The sequence below is a fragment of the Cheilinus undulatus genome, linkage group 12, assembly GCF_018320785.1.
Source record: "Cheilinus undulatus linkage group 12, ASM1832078v1, whole genome shotgun sequence".
NCBI classification, from domain to species: domain Eukaryota; kingdom Metazoa; phylum Chordata; class Actinopteri; order Labriformes; family Labridae; genus Cheilinus; species Cheilinus undulatus.
The window spans coordinates 27,444,517-27,468,543 of NC_054876.1; the positions used below are offsets into that span (position 1 = coordinate 27,444,517).

General features: G+C 39.4%; 1 protein-coding gene across 3 annotated transcripts in view; it reads right to left on the reverse strand.

The window, feature by feature from the left end:
* Window positions 1-24,027, reverse strand: part of dpysl3 (dihydropyrimidinase like 3) — a 67,317-nt gene that overhangs the window by 38,407 nt on the left and 4,883 nt on the right. Inside the window, exon 1 of one of the 3 annotated variants that reach the window (XM_041800928.1) lies at window positions 13,974-14,171. The exons of the other annotated variants lie outside the window; for them this stretch is intronic. Within the exon in view, the coding sequence (XP_041656862.1) occupies window positions 13,974-14,012 (39 nt within the window). The 5' untranslated portion in view covers window positions 14,013-14,171. Of the gene's footprint in view, window positions 1-13,973; window positions 14,172-24,027 lie in introns of those variants that run through there. 3 annotated transcript variants of the gene reach the window in all.

Genomic DNA, 24,027 nt, shown 5'->3' on the forward strand with positions numbered 1-24,027 from the left:
TGGTGACATGGTGTGTACCACACTAAACATGGACCAGAGGAAGCGAAGGAGAGAGTTGTCTCAGGAGATGAGAAAGAAAATTATAGACAAGCATGTTAAAGGTAAAGGCCATAAGACCATCTTCAAGCAGCTTGATGTTCCTGTGACTACAGTTGCACATATTATTCAGAAATATAAGATCCACGGGACTGTAGCCAACCTCCCTGAATGTGGCCGCAGGAGGAAAATTGATGACAAACTGAAGAGACGGATAATACGAATGGTAACAAAAGAGCCCAGAACAACCTCCAAAGACATTGAAGGTGAACTCCAAGGTCAAGGTACATCAGTGTCAGATCGCACCATCCATCGTTGTTTGAGCCAAAGTGGACTTCATGGGAGACGACCAAGGAGGACACCAATGTTGAAAACAAGTCATAAAAAAGCGAGACTGAAATTTGCCAAAATGCATGCTGACAAGCCACAAAGCTTCTGGGAGAATGTCCTATTGACAGACGAGACAAAACTGGAACTTTTTGGCAAGGCACATCAGCTCTATGTTCACAGATGCAAAAATGAAGCATACCCAGAAAAGAACACTGTCCCTACTGTGAAACATGGAGGAGGCTCTCTTATGTTCTGGGGCTGCTCTGCTGCATCTGGCACAGGGTGTCTTGAATCTGTGCAGGGTACAATGAAATCTCAAAACTATCAAGGTATTCTAGAGAGAAATGTGCAGCCCAGTGTCAGAAAGTTTGGTCTCAGTTGCAGGTCATGGGTCTTGCAACAGGATAATGACCCAAAACACACAGCTAAAAACACCCAAGAATGGCTAAGAGCAAAACATTGGACTATTCTGAAGTGGCCTTCTATGAGCCCTGATCTAAATCCTATTGAACATCTTTGGAAGGAGCTGAAATGTGGCGTCTGGACAAGGCACCCTTCAAACCTGAGACAACTGGAGCAGTTTGCTCATGAGGAGTGGGCCAAAATACCTGCTGAGAGGTGCAGAAGTCTCACTGAAAGTTACAGACATCGTTTGATTGCAGTGATTGCCTAAAAAAGGTTGTGCAACAAGATATTAAGTTAAGGGCACCATCATTTTTGTCCAGGCCTATTTCATGAGTTTGTTTTTTAAAATAATTCTGTTGAACCACAATTCAAAAGCAATGTCTGATTTTCATTGGTTAATTTTCATTGAATTTTTATTTATTATCACTTTTGTCAGATTCAAGTTATTTCTGTGACCATTGTGGGTTTTTCGTTCATTAACAGAGGGATACCAACAGTTTTGTCCACGTGTGTATCGTGCATCCCTAGATTACACCTCTACCTTCTCCATTTCAACAGATGTGATAAACTGTAGGTCATGGTGGAAAATTTGAGTCAGATAAACTTTAATCAAACATGTTATCCATCTGTCTGATGTCTGCATAATTACTCATCTTAGATGTTTGGTTAACCAAGCCTGAACGGATACATCATGAAGTCATACTATAAAGCTAGTTTAGAAGACATAAAAGTCTCTTTTAGCCTGCAGTCTCTCATGATAGTTTCTTATTATAATTATTCTTATTATACTGATTTTTGTCAGAGAGTAATTTTTCAAGTGGTTTTGTTTATATATGTCACTGTTTTTGATATTTAAAGAGGCAGAATATGATGTCTTGACTGACGGCTGTGTTGATTAATATGGCTCTTTGCAGCATTTTCAACACGATTAGTGGGATAAAGTAGGAAAGGCAAGAGGAAACATAAAAAATTCTAATAATACAGTCATTAAACTTTTTATGGAAAATATCTGGAGCCATTGTGAGTCTGGTAGATCATGTTATTTGCACCAAGTCTATAAAGACGGAATAAGATACTATAGTGGTCTATACAGAAACTCTACAAGATGGCTCCATAGTCATTACTTTAGTGCAGGAGGTTGACTGCTTTTCTGATATCAGCACATATAATAATACACTTAAATTACATTTTATACTTGCAAATTTAGAGTTGATATCCCATACATGTGAGACTTAAATCTTGCAAAATAATGACAGTTATCTTGAAATATTTTTTTGTTAAAGTTTTTCAAAAAGTCTAGACAAAGGTGGTCCTTAGAATTATACAAACCTTTTTTTCCTGTACGACCCCCCTGCTTGTGATGTTTGCGTGACGTTTATGTTAAGACAATCCTCTTTAAACTGTCTTAATTTGGCAGCAGCTGAAGAAATCCTGTACTCTGTGACTTACACTCAAAACACCAAATCCTCTGCTGCTGCTTACAGAGAGCCTTAGTACTAGGAGTAGGTCAGGGGCACACAAACACATGGGTGTGGAGATGAGTAAGAAACATCTGTGATGGTGTGACCCATAAAAGCCTCTGCTTAAAAAGTAGTCATTATTTCTTCCATACTCACATGAGTCAGGATAGTATGTATAAACTATAAAACAGAGCAGAATATCTCACAAAACTACATTTCTGTTTTTTAATTGGCTGGAAACAGTTTGGCAAATAAACACAGATAGCACAAAGAGTTCAGCGGTCAAATTCATGGTCTGGTTTTCGTCTGAACACACTTAAGGTTTATTGTTTTCCAGTGACAACAGAAACATAGAAGCTTTTCCAGAGAGATGTTTTTTTTCCTACTTCCTAATACTGCATGCCGCTATAGCGATGTTTGTCTGACATGATCGACAAATGAGGACATGGTCGATGACCTCAGGAGGTCAGAGCACATCAGCATCAACATCAACATTAATGTCTTGTGTAGCCTAAACTGTCTAGCTCAGGATACAATCACACGACTCACAAGAGTGTTTAAAACTAAAAGCTGGTAGTAACATTTCTGCTCTGTACTCATGCCACTAGAGTTCTTGAAAACAAGTCAGGCTCTGTCTTTGAAGGAAACCTAGTTGACTTTGAGAACAAAACAGAGGAAACTGAAGCATGATGTGCTTGTTGGAAAAGGCAGACATGCTGGCTGTTAGTCTCGTTATGAGTTTTTGTCATTGTCGGGTCAATGAGTCTGTTCCAGTGACTCTATAAAAAGATGGATGACTGGTCACAGAGGAGAAAAGTGAGGCCACAGTATAGCTGCCACTTTGTAAAAGCAGCCCCTCTCATGCACAGCTTGTTCCTCTGTTACACTGAATCACACTCAGACCTACCCTGTGATGGGTGCTGACATACAAGTACTGGTAATGTAGTTTGTAGCAATGACACGTGCAAAAAGGAGATGATTGAATCGAACCCCGAAACTGGCACCACACCCATTCCACTCAATGCAGCTGACATTTAACTTATTGATAAAACACAGACCATGCCTCAGAACAGTCCAGTCTACGGGTCAATGGATTATCAGCCTGGCTGATGCACAAGGTTGATATCTGGTACTTGTATCTGCATTTAATTTGACCAATAATCAGTAAAATTAACTGATTAGGTGTCATTCAAGTTCTAGACAATCACCACTGAGGCCTGGAATCAAACAATCCAACAAACAAATACCAAATATCGGTCATTGGTCTCATGAATCATTAATAATCAGTATCAGCATCAGCCATGAAAAACCAGTCAAGCCCTCATCAAAAGCAAGATAAACAAAGTATGGTTTCAGTTCTGGTTTGTGATTTTCAAAGTAAAAGCCTGAAGTGGCATTTCTGTGAAGAACCTACCCTCATTTGGAGAAAATATTTTTATTCTGAATTCTTTTCAGCTATAATTCAAGTCACTTGTAGGGAGATTTATTAATGACACAGGTCGGTGTTGGGAGACGTCATTTCCGATCTGTGTGTTTGAAAACCGGTTGATTGTGAAATTGGGGACATCTGTACAGAGCAGCGGGGATTCGCAGCAGCTGCAGAGCCATGAGGGAGACGCCGTAAAGGACTACTTCACGCTTACATCTGATGGACAAACATGTGAAGTTGTGTAGTTCAGCCACACCGTGCACCCTTAGCTGCATGAGTTTAGCCCACGCGTTGTTAAGCCTGCACCACCGTGTCCACCATCTCTCCACCACCAAAACAACAAAACCTGAACAAAACCAACCAGACAGGGCTGGTAGCTCGTGGGAGCCAAAGGCTGTGCTTGTTGGGTAACCGAGGAGGGACGCTGTGGTCGAGGTCCAGACATCACACCAGGTACGCACAGCTGCCATTTATGCCTCTGGTTTATTGCTCAGCTCATGGTTGTGTTTTCACGTTTGGATACAGTGACTCCAACTCCATTAATTGGGGTTGTCTAAGTTGCATTCATAACATAATTAACTATGTTTTTTTCATTAAAATATTTTTTTTTTAATTAAATTTAATTAATGGCCACTTCCTTCCTGTCAGAGTATTCCCTGGTACGGTTTAGCTGTTAGCATGTTGTAGGAACAGCACACTATGATGTTTTTTTCAACTTTAAAATAGAAACATTGTCCTGACACTAGAAAGTTTAGTGGCTTACATTGCTGATTTCTGTACAGGAGAATGGGAGTTTGTACTCTTGCACCATGAACATCTGTCTATGTCTCAGATGTACATCAATTTGGATAAATGTCTGCTAAATGGTATAGTAACACTGCAACATAACTACTCAGCTGATAATAGGGTCACATGTCAAAGCAAAATATTAATCTGCCAAGCTAGCTGTTAATGTTAGCCACACTGTACACAGCATATCAGGCTAACATCATACCCACTGACATGACCCTGTTAAGTATTTGACTGTTTACCAAGTATTTTCTCCTTTCTCCAAATAGATGGGAACATCCTCCGTAAAAATAAAGACAGGGCTGTAAACAGCAGAAAGACACAGCCAACATGCAGCATGCCAGTTACTGCTACTTTTTGGAGCTGAAAAATGTGGTTAGTTATCATTTGATTCTGATGTTGAAATTATTAATTTGTGCTGCTTTTAAGCCATTTCACCATTTTTTCTATCCAATTTTGCCACTTCTGTTTGACACGGAAACAAATTTGTTGCCACTTTGTTTCCCCTTATCCCACTTTTTAACCAATTTTTCCTGTTTTTTGGTCACTGTTGCCACTTCATTTTGCAACTCTGACCAATTTGTTGCTGCTTTTGAGCTTTTTTTTCATTTTCTTGCTAATTTCATCCCATTTTTTCAGCTTTTTGGCCATATTTGCCACTTCCTTTCTGCAACTTTTACCCTATTTTTGCTGCTTTTTGCCAATATAAGCCACATCTTTGGCTGAATTTAACTCATTTTTTTGCTGCTTTTTGCCTTTGTTTTTTTCCCTTTTTTGCCTCTTTTAACCTTTTTTGCCAATTTTTGCCAATTTTTGCCACTTCTTTCCATTTTTAATCCCTTTTTTACTAGGGATGCATAATAATAATGGCTTGATATCAGTATCGGCAGATATTAGCTTAAAAAGGTAATTATGGGTGTTGGCAGATACAAAAATTTCTGCTGATATTCAAAACCAATAATTTGGCTGTGAATATCAGCCTTTATTGACTGTAAATTTTTGCCATTTTTACTAGTTAGTTTGTAAAGTTTTAGGCTGGACCAACAGACCAACTTTGTTCATTCTCAAACATCAAAATTTAAAGTGTGTTTTAAGTACTGAAGTTTGTTTCTTTTCTCATCTTTATACATTAAAAAGTGTTCAAAGGAATCACCTTTGAGGTCTTAAATACATATTTGAATATCTTTATCGAAATCATCATCTGCTTAAATTAATGTAAATATTGGCATATCAGATAATGGCAAAAAATCCAATATTTGTATCCCTATTATTTTTACCCTGTTGTTCCACTTTAAGCCCATTTTTACCACTTTTTTGCCACTTTCCACCCATTTTTGTCACTTCAACCCCTTTTTCCATTTTTTACCCATTTTTTGTCTCTTTTCTTTTCAATTACAGTTTTCTCAGTTTTCTCTGTTTTCTGGCATCCTGATGTTTGTGCACACTAAGACCTAGCTATGAAGTCTGACATTACTTTCCTGATCATTTAGTCAATGTGCCCATCCACAGTCTTAAGATAAGCAATAAAAAAGTTTTATTCACCAAAGCATGAATAAAAACTTTTTTTTTAGCTTTGATAAGAGTGGTGATTGAGGTCAAATATAAACATGGTTATCACAGCTTAACTTTACAATGGACAATGATTTTGCTAACTGCCATGGGCCCCTAGTTTGGCTGGGCCCCAAAAAGCTCTCCCCTTATCCCCCTTCTAGGTGGCCTTGTTTCTTGCAAACGTACAGGACATGATCAGCAAAGATCAGAATGGTCCCGCTTGATCCAAAATCAACACAACAGCTTTAAAGCCGACATAGTTAGGAAACAATGAGCTCCTTTTAACACTCTTTAAAACAGAAAAAAACATCTTTCATCCTTTCCTCAACTGCATCATTCACCCAGTGATGACAGTCCCAGGCACTGAATTACTCACAACAAAGAAGTTTAAGAGTCACATGAAAAAAAAAATGTCATTCAACTCCAGAGAAACAAAGAGCTAAAAATAAAAGCTCCTCTAAATGCGTGCAGGAAACTGTCATTTTCTGTTCCACACGGCAGCAGTAATTAAAAATAGACGACAGGATGTTGTTCTGATTCTACTATGGCTTGAACTCTTTCCACTCCCAGTAGACAGGAGGGAGAAGCCATCATAAACTAGGATACAAATTACCAGTGGCCACTCCTCTGTGCTGTTTAAAAAGCAGGACCAGTCCTGGAAAAGTGTACGATTAGCTGTTAGCTCTCCATTAGCTGTAACAGAGACCCCTGTGTGGGTGGAGGGAGGGAGGCAGGGACCAGTGGAAGAGGGAAGTCATCCTGAATGAGCACCACTACCTCTGTTGCCTAGCAAGTGAAAAATATTTACTCTTCGCCCAAAAATTGGATGTTTTTTTTTCTCATTGTGAGAAAGTGAAAACAATGAGGCTTATCAATCTAAATGAACTGCAGCAGCCCCTGCCAGCAACAATTAAACACAGAGATACAGAGAGATTGTGTTTGTTTGGACTGCTGTCTCAGTGATGAAGCCTGAAAAGTGTCTGAACCTAAATCACATCAGCGCACCACAAATCAGGCAGGGGTGTATTTTCCTGCCGTCAAAACTGTACGCTGGTCCCCATGGCAACATCTGGGTGGCCGAGGAGTATTTAGTTTTCGCTCTAGCCCAGCTAGCACGGTGACAATGATCGCACTCTCTGGTGTGGCAGAGCTTGTGTTTGTGGTCAACAACAGGGGGAATGAGGGGTTTTATTTCCCAGGCAGAGCCACCGGTTTCATGCCTGCAGATGCTGCTTCCAGCTGGAGAGGATTACTGATGACATGTACCAGCCTGGAACAACAGTGAGGCCGCTGTAAGCCCGGGACGAGGGAAGAACCACACCTAGAACCTCTGACAGAGCCACTCTGGAAGAGAGCAGACGTGAGGAAACAGCTGGAAGTGAGCAAGCAGACATGGAAATGCAGAAGGAAAGTCTGAGAGAGGAGGAGGGTTATAACACAGTTTATGGTCCTTCCTGGTCTTATATCATTCTGGTATATGACAACAGCACTTACAACAGAGTTTTGTCCAATAAGAGTTGACATAACTTGGCATGGCTACTTATAGATCTACATTTTTAATACTATTAACCCTTACAAAGTCAAAAGTCACTCCTCTGGTGACAGAGTTAACCTTCATTCAAAAGTTCCAGCCCAGTTACACCAAAATTGCATGGCATTACAGTGTTAATGTGTTTAGGGCTGCTAAATACCAGAGTTTAAAGACTGTGCATCGTGTTGTTAGTAAGTCGAGAGTCAAAAATAAATCATTCATCCACCTTGACCTTCTGTTTTTTGTACATTGTCATAATCAAGGCATGGGGCCCTACTTTAACTGGAATAATTACAGTTCTGTAGATTCTTAATAAAATGCCCTTTTATGAAGCCAAATATGTCCAAAAAATTATATTCTGTAGGTTTACAATTAATGGGGGACTTTCCCAGGTGTGGCAGAGTGGCTTCAAAATACCTCCAGTAAATTTTCAAAAATTCAGCCAAAACCTGCAGCATGATTTTATGGACGTGTGCAGTAGGCATTGTCATCATGTCAGGATCTACAAAAAAAATTATCTTAATGTGGAAAGCAAAAGGAGGTCAGCAACATTGATTTTATTCACATATTTCAGCCTATTTTGTCATTCGCTCTTACAACAAACTCCTTCATGGATTTTTACTTGATCTGCTTTTGCCACCAAATGTCCACAGGAAGTGACATGTGACTCCTTGGTTCACTGTCTAAACAACATGACCGATCTGACATGCCCTGACTTTGGTATCCTCAATGACTGCAGCAAACGTTAATGTGCACAAAAGTACGAGAGCCTGTTCAGCACTGCTTACACTTAAACTTCTGGCAGGGTTAACAAATATGGTTTTTAAAAACTGTGCACTTGTTATTCCCTGAAGGTTTAAATCAATATTCTGTATGTACTGTTAGTACCAACCAGAGTCCTGTGTGCTGCCCCCAGTGGTGGGTGTAGATGATGCAGGCATCATTTCAAAGGAAATATGCTGTCCTATAAAGCCCACTTCTAAAACCAACAGTAACAACAGCTGTTGAAAAATCAACAGGGGATTAAATCTTGAGGATTATGCAACTCTATTAGAAAAATACGAGACTTATGTAATATGTTGAGTGCAAGTGATGCAAGCTGTAAAGCAGTGTGAAAACTGAGAAACAGTGTAAAGACAGTCCAAGCATTTAACCCAGCCTCTGCCAGTGTTTTTTAAAGCTGTATTTCTTGAATAGCAAGGCACCCTTCCAAATATGAAAAATCACTCCAGTTAACATGTGCAGATAATAAAACCAACATCTGACATACCTACAGCTGCTGTTGGTTTAGTAATCAAATTAACAAGATAAACCCCAAAACGCAATCTCTTAAAGGGATACTTCAACTTTTTGGCGAATTTGACCATTGCCATAATTCCTATAGTCTTAGTAATAGGTTCGTTTCTGTTAGTTGTCGGTGCAAGCTGTTTCTAGATCTGGGGGGACCAATATACCTGCTGCACAGCTAACGCTATGTTAGCAGACGGTATTTTCATCAAACTCATCAAATACACAATCCAACAACTCCACAATGCTCTTGTGGACAAGTTGTGACCTGTACATCCACCACGCTATGAAACAATCATGGAACATTACCAGACGGAGATGTTTTAAAGTTAAAGCAAAGCCGGAACTACACTCCAGACATGGCTGCTGCACTGTGTCACTCCACCCAGTGGTTTACTCAAGAAATAGTTCAGAGTATTTGCTTCATGTGTCGTAATGATACATAATTATACGTTATTATTTCATAGCGTAATGAATGTGCAGGTCACAACTTGTCCACAAGAGCGTTTTTGAATTGTTGGATTGTGTATTTGATAAGTTTGATGAGGGAAAGCAAAAAATACCATCTGCTTACATAGTGTTAGCTGTGCAACTGGTCTATCGGTCCCCCCGGATCTAGAAACAGCTTGCACCGACAACTAACTAAGACTATAGGAATTATGGCAATGGGCAGATTTGCCAAAATTTTGAAGTATCCCTTTAAAGCAATTGAATTGCATATATTTTCACAAAATAGCCATGTAGGCCTTTCAAGACACACTTCCAGCCAAACTGGGGATAAATAAACTGCATGTAAGCCTATTCATTTGATGACTCTAATGCGAATGTGATATTAGCAAAAGAGCATGAGACAATCTTGATAATTCATGCGAGGATAGCTAATAATCTGCATACTCATTGTAATTCTTGGTTGAATTTGTAGTAGTCTTCAAGCAACCCTAACAATGCCAGATGGCTCCTCAGGATGCCACGGCGCCCTGGTTAATAAAGGCTCGTCTAAGTGACTTATTCCACTGGTTTATGAAGTGCACTTTTGAAGTCTTACCTCCAATTTCTAAATACAGCGACCGTGCCACGATCTGCCGGCGAATAGTACTGCGGAGAAAATCTAGTTTATCAGAGCATTTCCACAGCCGGCGCTCCAGACCGGGAGCGGCACGTGCCTGGAGTGCCACTTCGTTCGAGATACGCTGCAGGTCTATTTTCAGTGCCGGCTGCTGCCAAACCGCGTCAATACGAGTCGATCAGAAAGCTGCAAATAATTAAGTCACAAGCGCAGAATATCCAGTTCTTTCAAAATTCAATACAATGCACAGACTACCAGTCATAAATCATCACTATATCAACATTACGTCTCATCCTGCAGTGAGAGCAAAGGGTCATCGAGAGGTCAGTGGGTCACAGAGCTACAACGGAACCACTGACGAGGAAAAGTTAACTTTTGAGGACATTTAGCCAAAGAATTTTATATGAAACTAAAGATCCTTTAAGCAAAAATTTACTTTTGAACTTCCTAATGTTCGCACCCAATGGCAGAAGCAATAATATCATGGACTTATGCTGGAAAGGATGAAAAAAACCCGAAAAGGTAAAACAGTTCGCTGTTGACATACAAGTCCTATGTGAACCCACAGTTCTGTGGTCTCTGCTTGCTGATCAGGGCTGTGCGCCATGGCGCAGCTATCTAGACACACTTTCAGTGGGCGAGGTCGCTTGCCTTTGGTCTGACCAAACCCGCGGTGCTTCAGTGCGTGGCGCAGTTGTCCCATGTGGAAACTGCAGGTAACTATGGTGGTCATCATGTTTGTAATACTGTCTTGCACTAACTCTCAGTAAACCCAGAAACAGGCAATGAACTATAAACAAGGAAGACTTTAAACGTAGGGGCTCTCAAACAAAACAAAAACACAATTTGACATCTACAGACCAGCACTCCCCATCTCCACTGTTTACTTATTTACTCTGTTCAATATAATGGTACCTCATAAGATGTATTTGATAGACAGCAAACTATTATTTGGTTTTCATCCATAAATGTCTCATAATGTGGGGGAAATGCATTTAAAAGTACATTTAAAAGTAGTGGGATCCATGATGCATATGCACTCTGGAATCATCTCCAGCATGCACTTTTAAGGCCATTTCTCCCCCTTATTATGAGAAATTTATAAATGACAACAAAACTTTGGTTTTCTATCTAGTAAATATAATATCTTGAATTTCCCTTTGGATTAATAAAGTAAAATATCTATCTATCTATCTATCTATCTATCTATCTATCTATCTATCTATCTATCTATCTATCTATCTATCTATGGGGGTTTCCATGTTACAGGGGTGAGTTTAGGGGATTGAACTTGCAACCAATGACAGTCTCCATAACAAGACATGTCCCGTCACAATCATGAAAATTAAGAATTTCTTTGCCTTTGAAAACTTTTGGAAGTTTTTGAAAACTTTGTAAGGCCTCAAATAAAAATAGAAATTACATAGAAATGGTCACTTTTTAAATCAATATAGATATTTTAGTTCCAAAATGTAACATATTGTATCTCTAATCCTCCAGCACCACCGATAATGCACTCACTAGTCAGATCAGCCCATAAAGCCCTTTTCTACTGTCAGAATAGGAATTTTAATGTGTCTCTAGGCAACTTCCGAGACTTTTACAGCCAGCCTCAAGTGGACACTTGAGGGACTGCAGGTTTTGTACAACTCTGCATTGTCATCTTTTGGCAACACTGGAGACCATCACGTTCTCTGATCAAATATCTTTATCTCTTTATAGGGAAGTAAAAAAAGTCACTACTTCTCACTTGATATATTTTTGTCACGAGTTTCTGTAGGGTATTAATGTAATACAGTTACGGTCCTTTTTAGCATTACTACACTATAAAGCAGAGTGTGCCTTAGGGCGTGGTCACCTTTTGATGACATGTTGCTGACCTGAAAAATAAAGCTTCAACTAAACGTTTGGTTTTACTCCAAGTGCTTACGCAGCAGTAAATTATTTTGGCAATGACATTTATTTTAAAGCTTGGCTGTTTTGCATCAGAAGTAGTCAACGGCAACAGCAGCTGGTTATGAAAGAGAATGAAACCAATACTGATATCTTTGAACATCCTACAAAAAAAAGAAGACCATCATCATCAAAACTGGCAATTCTATGTCCATGTTTCTAATGAGGGGCTGGTGTAAGGAAATGTGTATTACAGTATACTGCTTAAAGAGAATCTACTTCAAAGATAGAGTCTCTTCTGGTCCTTGTAAGAGCTTTAATTTCAGATGCATTTTGCTTTTGTTAGCATTAGCTTACAAGTTATCCCAAAACTTAGCACTCCTCTGTCTCGTTGGATTATGGTAACTCTACAGAAATAAGGCGGTGGTGGATGCAATTCCCAAATAGTAGTAGTGGTGTCTTCCATTACTTAACAGCTCGTTGTTCCCCTTTGAGGACAACAGTGATGTCCCCACTGAAAAGTTTAGGTTCTCTGCAAAGATAGCATCAAAACTGAGGCCGTCAAACTGCAGACAACTATCTCATGATTCTGATTTTGCAGTTTGTGATTTATTCGCCATAACTAATGGAAGAGGCGACTGATCTTATCTTAGATTCTAAATGTATTTTCTACTCTATAAGTGATGATTACATCAGTGAATACTGCTGATCTTACATAAGTATCATGCTTTCTGCAGGTTTAACACCTACAGTTCAACATTACAAGAAAACGCAAGGCAAAAAACGCTCTGTTGGGGGTTGGCGAAATTAGAAATTCCTTTCCTAATGATTGCATAAAAGATGCAATGGAAAACTCTGGCCCACTTTTTCACATTATAGAGACATGCCCTACTTCAAGACCTCAAGAGACTGCTTTGAGAGCAGAGGAATAAAGACCTACAGGCCAAACCTACCCCAGCTTTCCCCCCCCAAACAGCCCTATGGTGTAATATCAGCTGAGGAGACAGGACAAAGCCCAGCAACACACCCCTGACTGCAGCCTGAGCTGCAACAATGAGAGCTGAAGGCAGGCTTTTCACACAGACACACACAGAGGAGGCAGTGGCAGAAATTTCTCTGCAGTTGTAACACACACCACCAACCTGCCCCCAAATTCAACCTCCTGCACCCTGGATGCTCTGACAGGAGAATCTTTCTCCTTCTTGCGGTGATGCAGGCCTGACTACAAACACCCCATTACAAGGCCGGCTTATCACAGCTCCTCACAAATGGGCGTGTATTTCCCCCCACCTCTTTTTTTCCTCTCCTCTCTTCTCACTCTGCACCAGCCTGCAACATGAGCAGCAGCCAATGTCTGTTTGCACAATGCAGGAAACACAATTTAGTACTAAATTAATACAAATACGAGCATCTTAAGGAACTGCAATGTTTTCAAAAAAGCAAAGTATTTTGGATGAAATTAAAATTATCTTTTGATTTCCTTTGTTAGTTGTTCAACCACCAGACACTGAATAAAGCTATTACATTTCCTGGATACCTTTAGGCATGCCCAAAAGATAATGTGCATTAAAAGGGACTAACATCACAGTCCAAAAGGCTCTCCATCAGGATCAATTAGGCCTGAAATCCCCTCCTACAAGCAAGAAGGGTAGAGCAAATTCCTTTCAAAATAGCCAAATCCGTTCTTTTTGTTGTAAGGACCCCTTATCTCATTTTCCATCACGTTTCTCAAACATTTAGAGATAATAAACGCGGGGTTGATCGCTCATATACGCACATTTTTGCAATTTTCTAACGATAATCCACCAAACACGTTAAAAGATGTTCACAGAAAACAATCCGGTGATAAAACTACATCCATGCACTGCTGACATCACATGCCCCTGCAGGAACATTGCTGTGATTTTTATGGGCGAGCCGGCTTGCAGCACGCGTGGATCTCCTCAACAAAGAAGATGCAGGACACCTTTAAGAAAACGCCTCATCTCCCTGCCTGACGGTCACTATGGCAGCCAGTCATGCCTCTCCACAGTGCGGATTTTCCCCCTTCAGCGATCATTTCTAACATTAAAAGGAAGAACCGCCAGCTTCTTGTCGTGCACAGATCCTGCTTTTGATTCATAGCCGCCGCAGCAGCAGTGATTTCCATCCTAAAGTTCCCTCAGCCACTGACGCGTAAATAACTCCTCTACTCACTGTGATCTTTGGGATGTTCTTTTTTCCTTGGTAAGACATTTTCCGTCCGATTCCACCTTCAAGATTGAGCTCAGAACAAGAGTATTCCCTCTGGTCGGATGCTGCAGCGGCCCTCTGGCAGGATGGGAGCTTCAGGGAATGGTGGCCGCTCTGACAGTGCGATGTAAAGTGGCTCAGACTTACAGGAGCGTCTGTGCTTCAGTCACCGGCCCCTCCCTCAATGGACACCAGAGCTGTCACTGTCTTTCCACCAGAGGGCGCTTTAGAACACACAGCCGGCAGATAGGGTCTACATTACAGGGCTGTCTACATTTTTCTATCTCATCTACATGTCAGTGCATGCCCTTTGTTGTTATTATTGACCTATTAAAGATTGTTCTTTCTTCACAATGGGGAAATAGTCGAACTAGATGGTTAAATATTAAATAATCAGGGGTCTCAATGTAACAGCCAGAGAGGTTAATGGATCAATATAAAAGGCTGGTAATGATTAATTGATTAGAGCAGAATGTATGGCATTATGTAGCAAATGAAAACAAGACTCATCACTCTCTGCAGGATAAAAAGAACAATCATCCACTCTTTTATTTGCGTTTTCATAGGGCTTTCTATACAAAATGGAATTATATGAATAACTTGAGTCTGTAGGTAATTTTAGGTTTAATTTTGAATTCAAAAATACACAAACACATCTAGGCTGTTTTTGCAGATTGGCAAGATTCCATGCCTGTCATCTTGTGAATTCAGTTTGCAAAGCTCCAGTCTGAAACCATTATGCCAGGTCTAAAAAACAGATCAGCATCACTTGAGGCAGTAGCTATGGATGAGGTTTAGTTGTAGTGTAGTTTAGTTGTTGAAGCCATTAGCAGTGGTTATCACTGGTGTAGTGTATAGTCCAGACGTAGCTTCAGTATAGCAATAGTTTTATCAGAACTGGACCACATTTGTTAAAAAGCCACACTGAAAGATTTTCATAAACAGAAAGAATGTTATAGCTCTCCTGCAGACCTATTTCAGCAGGGGTTAAGTATTTTTATGAGCCAGGATACCATGGCTGCCACCAGTGTAGCAATTAGCTAGGATGTAGCTTCCACATTAAAAGACTAAAGGCCCACAGCTAAGATGGAAAGATGCTCAAACTACTGCTAGTAATAATAACATATTAATCATTTTGGCAGTGACAGTTTTTGAATATGTGCTCTTGCAGTTGTGTAAAAATGTTGGACATTATGGACAGTTGTCAACATTGATTTTTCTTCAAATGGAGATTTGTGAAGTTCTCTATTGACAGTTTTTCTTGTGGCTCATTGGTCTAGGGATATGTTGCTCATTTTGGGGGAGAGAGGTCCTGGGTTCAAATCCCAGACGAACCCAAGCTGTCCAGTTGACTCGTTCTGTCAGGGCTGTATTTCTCAAGCCCCATGCTGATGAGCTCTACAAATACATGCCCTCCCATTCTCCTGCTGAGTTATCTCAGTCTAGAAAAGCCTGGATTTCCTGAGAATGGCACATTATGAAGGTTGTGTCCTGAATTAAGTTATATCAGCATAAATGTCATGGAGATGCATGTTTTAGACACTCTTGACCATTATATCAAATCTTCAAGCATGACTTTTCTAGAAATAACACATTGAATAGAACAGAAAACAGAGATCTGTTGCAATCTTGGCAACATTGCAAAGCAGATGGATTTGCCAGAGTCATCAGCCAAATGCATCTTAAAACCTCCAGCCAACATTTGTGCCAAACCAAAAACAGTCCTGACCAGTCAGTGTCATTTTAGGAGAACAAATTAGCTTTTGTGTAGCTATAGCATAGAGGCAGTTTTATCAGAAATGGACCACATTTCTTTTTCAAAGAGTAGTACTGAAAGCTTTTCATGACAGAAAATGTTTTCATTCTTCTTCTGTTTGCAGTAGTTTGCAATCATTAGGGAGGTCTGAGTTGTAGTGTGAGCCGGTGTATACAATGGCTATCGCCATAGTAATGATTAGCTTGGACGTAGCTGTAGAAAAGCAGCAGTTGAATCAGACCCAGACCAGATTTCTTTATTAAAACAAGAACAGAGCCACACTGAATACTTTTCTTGGTGGAGAAGACATCTTTGCACTTCTCCTCACTGGTCTTGGCCTGACTTTTTCACATCAACCAGCTCCACTGTCATAAATTATGGCAGTGCCTGATAGTACTGGAGCTGTGCATGTGTGCTACCTCATTTTGTCTTCTTGCTCTGATTGGCCTGTAATGAATTTGACAGACAGAATGTTCCTCCAATCACCTTCTGAGAATTTTTGAAAAGTCCTACCCTCTCAAAACATTTTTAAGGGGAGGTTTCCTAGATGAATATGAAATATATCCAGTGGCTGTATGAAACAATCTATTTGGTGTGTCAGGCTGTTTTCTTGGAGCTTGATAGAATACATTTTTATTTGTGGTGATTCTGGTGTTATATGTGGACATCATCTCTTTGTGTGATTTTAAATAAGTTCTATTTTTACCCTTACTTCTATTCCTTGTTTTCAAGTGCCCTCCTGCCCCTTGAAATACAGTGACAAGGAGTAATGGGGAAATATTCCCCTATAAAAATGGTATAACAAATTCAAGTTCCTAATAATGTCATCAGTGACAGCATTTAAAATTAGCTTAATATGTTGGAAGAATTTAATATGAAATTTTTTATCAGAATTTTAGTTAATACGTTTGGAAATTGAAAATTTTATGTATTTTCATGTCAATTTCAGGGATGTGTTTATATATTTTGAAATGACCATTGAAAGTTTTGGGGGAAATTTGCTTTGGATTATTATTTCTGATTTTCAAGGAAAATTCTGGAAATTTGTTTGGACGTTTGGGAATTCCTCTTGAAATGTTCAGGTATTTTCATTTTAATTGAGGAAATGTTTTTGTAATTTAGGGAATCGGTTTGAATTTCTTGCTTTAAAGTTTTTGGACTATTTTTATGTAGATTTGGGAAATTTATTGTATATTTTTGGAATTCAATTTGGTATACAAGGGTTGGTCCTTTGAAAGTTTTAAGAATTTCCATGGAATTTCAGGGTATTTTTTATTTTTTGGTAATTTGATTAAAACTATTTGGTAAATTGATTAATAATCTTTGGTATACTTTAAAATTTGTTTAAGAATTATCACCGACATTTTTGGTAATTTCTTTGAAATTTTAGGGAAACTGTGGATTTTCCTTCCATGCTTCTTCACAGACTATCATAGACCCAAATTTCCATTAAATTCAGAACTTATGTGGAAATTTTGCTATGCTAGGGCTTAACAAATCCCTGTATTGCACTTGCAGACGTCATTTTTTGTCAAAACTAATTCTGGTTCAAAGACAAGGCTGGACTTTTAAACGCATCAGGCCTGTTTATCCAAATACATGGGAGAAACTAAAAAAGCTCAGGTCTCAGGAGGCAAATGCTGAATATCATTACTTGTTTACTTTTGTAGCTTACAATTCGATGATTTCAGTCTGTTTCATAACCAGTTAAAACATCTTCACAGGAGCTTTTAGAAGGATAAACTCAAACAAATCCAATAGGATAAATTGTACATAGATTAACATTGCATTAAAAGGAATATAATATAAATTACTGCTTTCAAATAAGCTAAGAGCATCAATTTAATCAGTTTTTAACAACAAATTTCAGTGTTTTGTGTTTCTAAACAGAGGAGGGGCAAACTGGTGTGGCAGCTGTCACAGAGCTGGCCCGCCACATTACACACCCCACGTGTCGGCTCATTTTAACATACACACACACACCAGACCCTCTCTGCATGCCCCCACCCTGCCATGTGCCTCTATTGTTTGAACCCAAAGTGGATCAGCAGTCATTTCCTTCACCACTCTCCTCAGGACTGATGCAAACATAATGAGGAGGCACGTGACCCAGGGTGTGCCTATCTTTGTTTGAGCATTTGTGTGTAATTATGTGTTTATACTACCACCATCACTTTTAATCCCAGGCTCTTATTTATCACTGATTTTTAATAAAAACATGTTCACATTTAGAATAATTTAAATACTGTGGTGATGTTTTGAGGGGGAAAAAAATCACTGTTATATTAAGATACTGACATTAAAGGTGAAGATCTTAGTAAAAAACAGGAAACTGTGTATTGATGCTAAGTCTTAAAACCTTGTGTAAAGTAAACTATTGCAATGATTACTAATAGAACATAGCATTATATAAGACTATTATATATTTATAGATGTTTAAAGTAAAACTAACTTTCTGAACCCAATTTATCCAATTTATATAGTGGAAAACATTGTATAGTGAAGTGCTTTAAACCTGAGATTTTTCTGAAATAAATCAGTTTTCATTGATTATTTTTCTCCTGTCTTTGGCTCCACAGCGCCTGCATGCTGACATGTCCTTTCATGGCAGTGAGTCAGTGTGAAGCATTACCTCAGCATTCCCCGGCCTGTGAGAAAGCATCAACAACACAGTTCAAGTCTGCAGGCTTGCTACCTCTGCAGAGCACATTAAGCAGCTGACAGTGAGAGACAGACAGGACTGAGGCAGATCAGGGACGCAGAAATCACTCTGTCAGGTCCTCAAAGCTGCATCAGCAGACCTAGCACCTCGATGGCCCCAAAGGAAAAGATGCTTATTGGTACGCCTCTGACTGAAGTGATAACTTCATTAAAAGAAAGAAAAAATGTGGAAAGGCAAAAGATATTAGTGTATCTTTCTTGCACTGATGCTCTTATTGCAAATATCAAACATACGACACAGAAAGGACTCACTGTGGTTGAATTAGGGAACACACTACAATGAGCCTGAATGTGAAAACAAATGTTAACTGCAATAGGACAGGCTAGGCTAGGCTAAGCTAGGCTAGGCCAGGATAGGATAGGATAGGATAGGATAGAATAGGACAGGACAGGATAGGACAGGACAGGACAGGGCGGGGTAGGATAGGAAAGGATAGGATAGGACAGGATAGGATAGGATAGGATAGGATAGGATAGGATAGGATAGGATACTGCACAATACGGCAGGACTAAATTATCTTATCTACCTCATGTAAATCTGCCCACATCCTTGTATATATTTTTAAACTTCTGATCTTGTCTAGTCTGCATTTCTGCCACCCTTTGAACATCTTGCAACCATAATATTAATACACAAGGACTTGTACATACTAGAAATATACCTATCAAGAGCTTGTATATATTTAAATCTTAATTTTCTAAATACCTTTATTAGTTGTATTTATTTTTGTATTATGATATGATATGATGTGATGTGATGTGATATAATATCAATGATAGGATGGGTTAGGATTATATAAGATATGATACAGCAACATTTGTTAGGATATGATATAACACTGCCAGCATATTAGGACAGGATAGGATATTATTATTGCATCATCATCAACACATCATAGTGCACAGCATGATGCAATTAGATAGACAATTAGATGACACTGCAGCACTGAATACAATATACAATATCATAGGATACAACACAATTCAATATGATACTGCATGGAAGGATATAATACTGCAACACTCAATACAATAACATACCATACAGTATGTTAAGATAATATTACAACATTAAATAGGCTACAATATGATACCATGCTGCGCAATACAGTGTAATAAAATATGGTGCAATTTGGCCTGGCATGATCCTATGTAACAAGATGCAATACTACACATTACAATACAAGTCATTGTCCCATAGAAAGAAATTGTCTTTGACTTAAGTTACTGCCTAGATGTTGATCACTAATTAAAAGAAAATAAACATACTAGCAAACCTCATCCCATACTTAAGCAGAGTGGAGAACACCAATCAAATACACAAATATCATACAGATGTGTATTTAAAGGACAATAGAAGAAATTATGACCTTTATGACCTTTAATTATGTTGAAAAATGTATTTCCAAAACAGCTGTAAGAATTGAACGAGCCAAAAAGATAGAAACACAACTTATCCTAAATCTCCTATAGCTACACACAAGCTAAATGTGAGAACACCAAGCCCTAGCTTAGACAATTCTTAATGACATCACAATGACACCACTGAGGCTGTTTTCCTCCACAGTCGCTGACTCAACAAACCAATCAAATAACAATGTGACTCTCATGTAAAGGGGGACGTATGTTTACAGACAGGCTCTAGTGTACGTGCTGCATATGACGGGATGTATATTTTCTGCATGGGTGTGTGCAGCGCTCCACCCAGACTGTCCTCCACCCTGCAGGATAACAAAGGGGGAGGGGGTGGACAGGGTGGGGGGTTGTCCCCAAAAGCAGCTCTCTGGACATCTGGCTTACCACTCCCCTTTCTTCACTCCATTACTGCTGATTGCACTAAAAAGCTCTCCAGACAGGAGGAAACACAAAAAAAATCTATAACCATGATAGTTAATGTTTCAATAGAAAACCTATTGAATATATTAAATATTTAACCAGAGTCATTAAACGACCATAAATATAAGGGAGTGTTACTACTATGGCTTTAAAATGTCAAATTTATCACCTATCATTGAAAAAAGCAGCACTCCCACTCAGTGTGCCCGACTAACACTGAGATAAACTTGATGATGTCAGTAGTAAACACGTCCTGACTCTGTTGTCAGTCTGATCTTCTCAAAAAGTTTCCAGACAAAGCAAAACACACACGCAGAGCTTCACTCTCTGTCTGTGTGTTTCTGCTGAATCATCTGCTCCTTCAGAAGGTGCAATATTGCCGTTCACAATCAGGCCACCAGGGGGAGGGGGCATGGCTGTCTGCCAAACTGAGGATGACTACAGTGCACATGTACAGAATGAGCTTTGAGGAGAAAATCATCCAAACAACGACGGCCTGTGGCTGTGAAAACTGCCAGAGAAAAGATGCCATGAGGAAGCTTCCCTTTCACAAGTTAAGAAAAGCTCTTTTGAGTTTAGTCTCACTGGATATTTGCTTTCACTGTTTGGATTTTTAATTACATAACCAAACAAACTGAAGAGCCAATCAAGTGACTTATATAAAGTATTGCATTTGATAAGGTATTTTTGTAGCTTTCATTCTTTAATTCTGCTAACTGTCTTCTCTAGGATCCACTTCCTGGTCGAGAATATTGTAGTCTTGAACGCTCACTAAAAGAGGCCTCTTGCTCCACGTTCAATCTGGAAAAAATGTGCAACATTTCCTTTGTTTTTAGCATGTTTTCCTAAGAGAAAAACTGAGCAGCAGCAAATAACTTGCTTCTTGTTAGATACCTGTCAAACGCAAAGAAGCTCCACACCACCATTCATGTTTCTGTAGTTGTTTTGTTGGAGCTGAACGCACCACAGCTGCCAGTGCTGTGAACTACCATGTTGGACTTTAGAAAGGGGGAGGAAGTATTGCTTTTCTTTTTTTTTTTTTTTTGTTTTCCTTACTGCAAAGTGAAATGAGCTTTTGCTCTTAAAGTTATCTTTAGACTTATTCATCATCATTATGCATAAATAGAAGTAAGGATATTACTCACACTCTGAATGACCATTATTGCTGCTAAAATTTCCCCTTGCTAGAAACAGAGACATCACCAGGAAGTATTTGAAGCTGAAACCCCATGCGACCGTTTTGTCTGAAAAGAAAGCATCTGATGGAGTTTTGCTGATACATGCAGTGAGGCTTAAACTGTCATACACATCCTGGAATCATGCAATGGACACACAACAGAAGCTGAAAGGAGGACTCTAGAGGACACCAAAGCACCAAGGCACCCTTAAACGAAACAAATGGAGGGTTTGAAGAACCAATTGCTGACAAAAACAAAGACCTTGAGTCACAGAAGAAGGACTTCTTGATTGGTAGATGCAGACCCTTGTGTTGGTTGATAAGCTTTCTTTGTTCTTCTGGCAATGTCGCTACAATAATAAAAAGTGAAAGCAGAGTTCAGACGATAGTTGTTGTTCGTTTTTTTCAGCTCTTAGTTTTTAATTTGGTCATCTGTAGTTTAGATCTTTACAATTACAGGAATCATGGATTCAGAGGAAGAAATCTTAATATTTGTAAATGGTAAATTTATTGAGCCACAGCCATGGTGTATATACTACAGGGGCAGGGTATAAATCTTAAAAATTATTTTCAAGGAAAACTGCATTAATAGCATACAGTCGCTAGAAAAAGTATGTGAACCCTTTGAGATTTCTTGGATTTCTGCATAAATTGGTCATCAAATGTGTTCCGATCTTCATCTAAGTCATAACAATAGACAAACACAGTCTGCTTAAACTAATACTGCACAAAAAATGATATGTTTTCATGTTTTTATTGATCAAACCATTTAAACATTCACAGTGCAGGGTGGAAAAAGTATGTGAACCCCTAGGCTAATGACTTCTCCAAGAGCTAATTGGAGCCAGGAGTCAGCCAACCTGGAGTCCAATCAATGTGATGAGATTGGATGTGTTGGTTAAAGCTGCCCTGCCCTATAATAAACACACACCAGTGTTGAATTTGCTGTTCTCAAGAAGCATTGCCTGATGTGAACCATGCCTGGCAAAAAGAGCTCTCAGAAGACCTACGATCGAGAATTAGTGACTTGCATGAAGTTGGAAAGGGTTACAAAAGTATCTCTAAAAGCCTTGATGTTCATGTGTCCATGGTAAGACAGACTGTCTACAAATGGAGAAAGTTCAGCACTGTTGCTACTCTCCCTAGGCATGGTCGTCCTGTAAAGATGGCTGCAAGAGCACAGCGCAAAATACTCAATGAGGTGAAGAAGACTCCTGGAGTGTCAGCTAAAGACTTACAGAAATCTCTGGCACATGCTAACATTTGTGTTGACAAATCTACAATAAGTAAAACATTAAACAAGAATGGAGTTTATGGGAGGACACCACGGAGGAAGCCACTGCTGTCCAAAAAACACATTGCTGCACATTTGAAGTTTACAAAAGAGCACCTGGATGTTCCGCAGCACTACTGGCAAAATATTCTGTCCATAGATGAAACCAAAATTGAGTTGTTTGGAAGGAACACACAACGCTATGTGTGGAGAAAAAAAAGGCACAGCACACCAACATCAAAACATCATCCCAACTGTGAAATATGGTGGAGGGGCCATCATGGTTTGGGGCTGCTTTGCTGCCTCAGGGCCTGGACGGATTGCTGTCATTGATGGAAAAATGAATTCCCAATTTTATCAAGACATTTTGCAGGAAAACTTAAGACCATCTGTTCACCAACTGAAGCTCAACAGAGGATGGGTGATGCAACAGGACAACGACCCAAAGCACAGAAGTAAATCAACAACAGAATGGCTTCAACAGAAGAAAATATGCCTTCTGGAGTGGCCCAGTCAGAGTCCTGACCTCAACTCAATTGAGATGCTGTGGCATGACCTCATGAGCGCAATGCACACCAGACATCCCAAGAATATTGCTGAACTGAAACAGTTTTGTAAATAGGAATGGTCCAAAATTCCTCCTGACCGTTGTGCAGGTCTGATCTGCAACTACAGGAAACGTTTGGTTGAGGTGATTTCTGCCAAGGGAGGGTCAACCAGTCATTAGCCTAGGGGTTCACATACTTTTTCCACCCTGCACTGTGAATGTTTACATGTTTTGTTCAATAAAAACATGAAAACATATCATTTTTTGTGCAGTATTTGTTTAAGCAGACTGTGTTTGTCTATTGTGAATTAAATGAAGATCAGAACACATTTGATGACCAATTTATGCAGAAATCCAAGAAATCTCAAAGGGTTCACATACTTTTTCTAGCGACTGTATATGGGTTTCAATCCTTCTTTTCTACAGAGGTACCGTCACTGATGACAGACTACCTGTTTGAAGTATGAAGCAACTGCTAAAAGGTAACCGCAACCGTGCTGTGTTTTGTTAGATTTCTGACCTCTTCTAGCCAAACTACACTGCCCTATGCTGACCTCTCACTCTCAGACATGTTTGGGCTTTTGCCAGAGCTGTTGGGTTTGTGTCATGCTAGTGAATGTAAATGCTTAATACATTAGAGCCTGAAATTCACTTCTTGACTAACCAGCTAAGTTTGCAAGTGGATGAAAAAGGATCCACCAGCCAAAC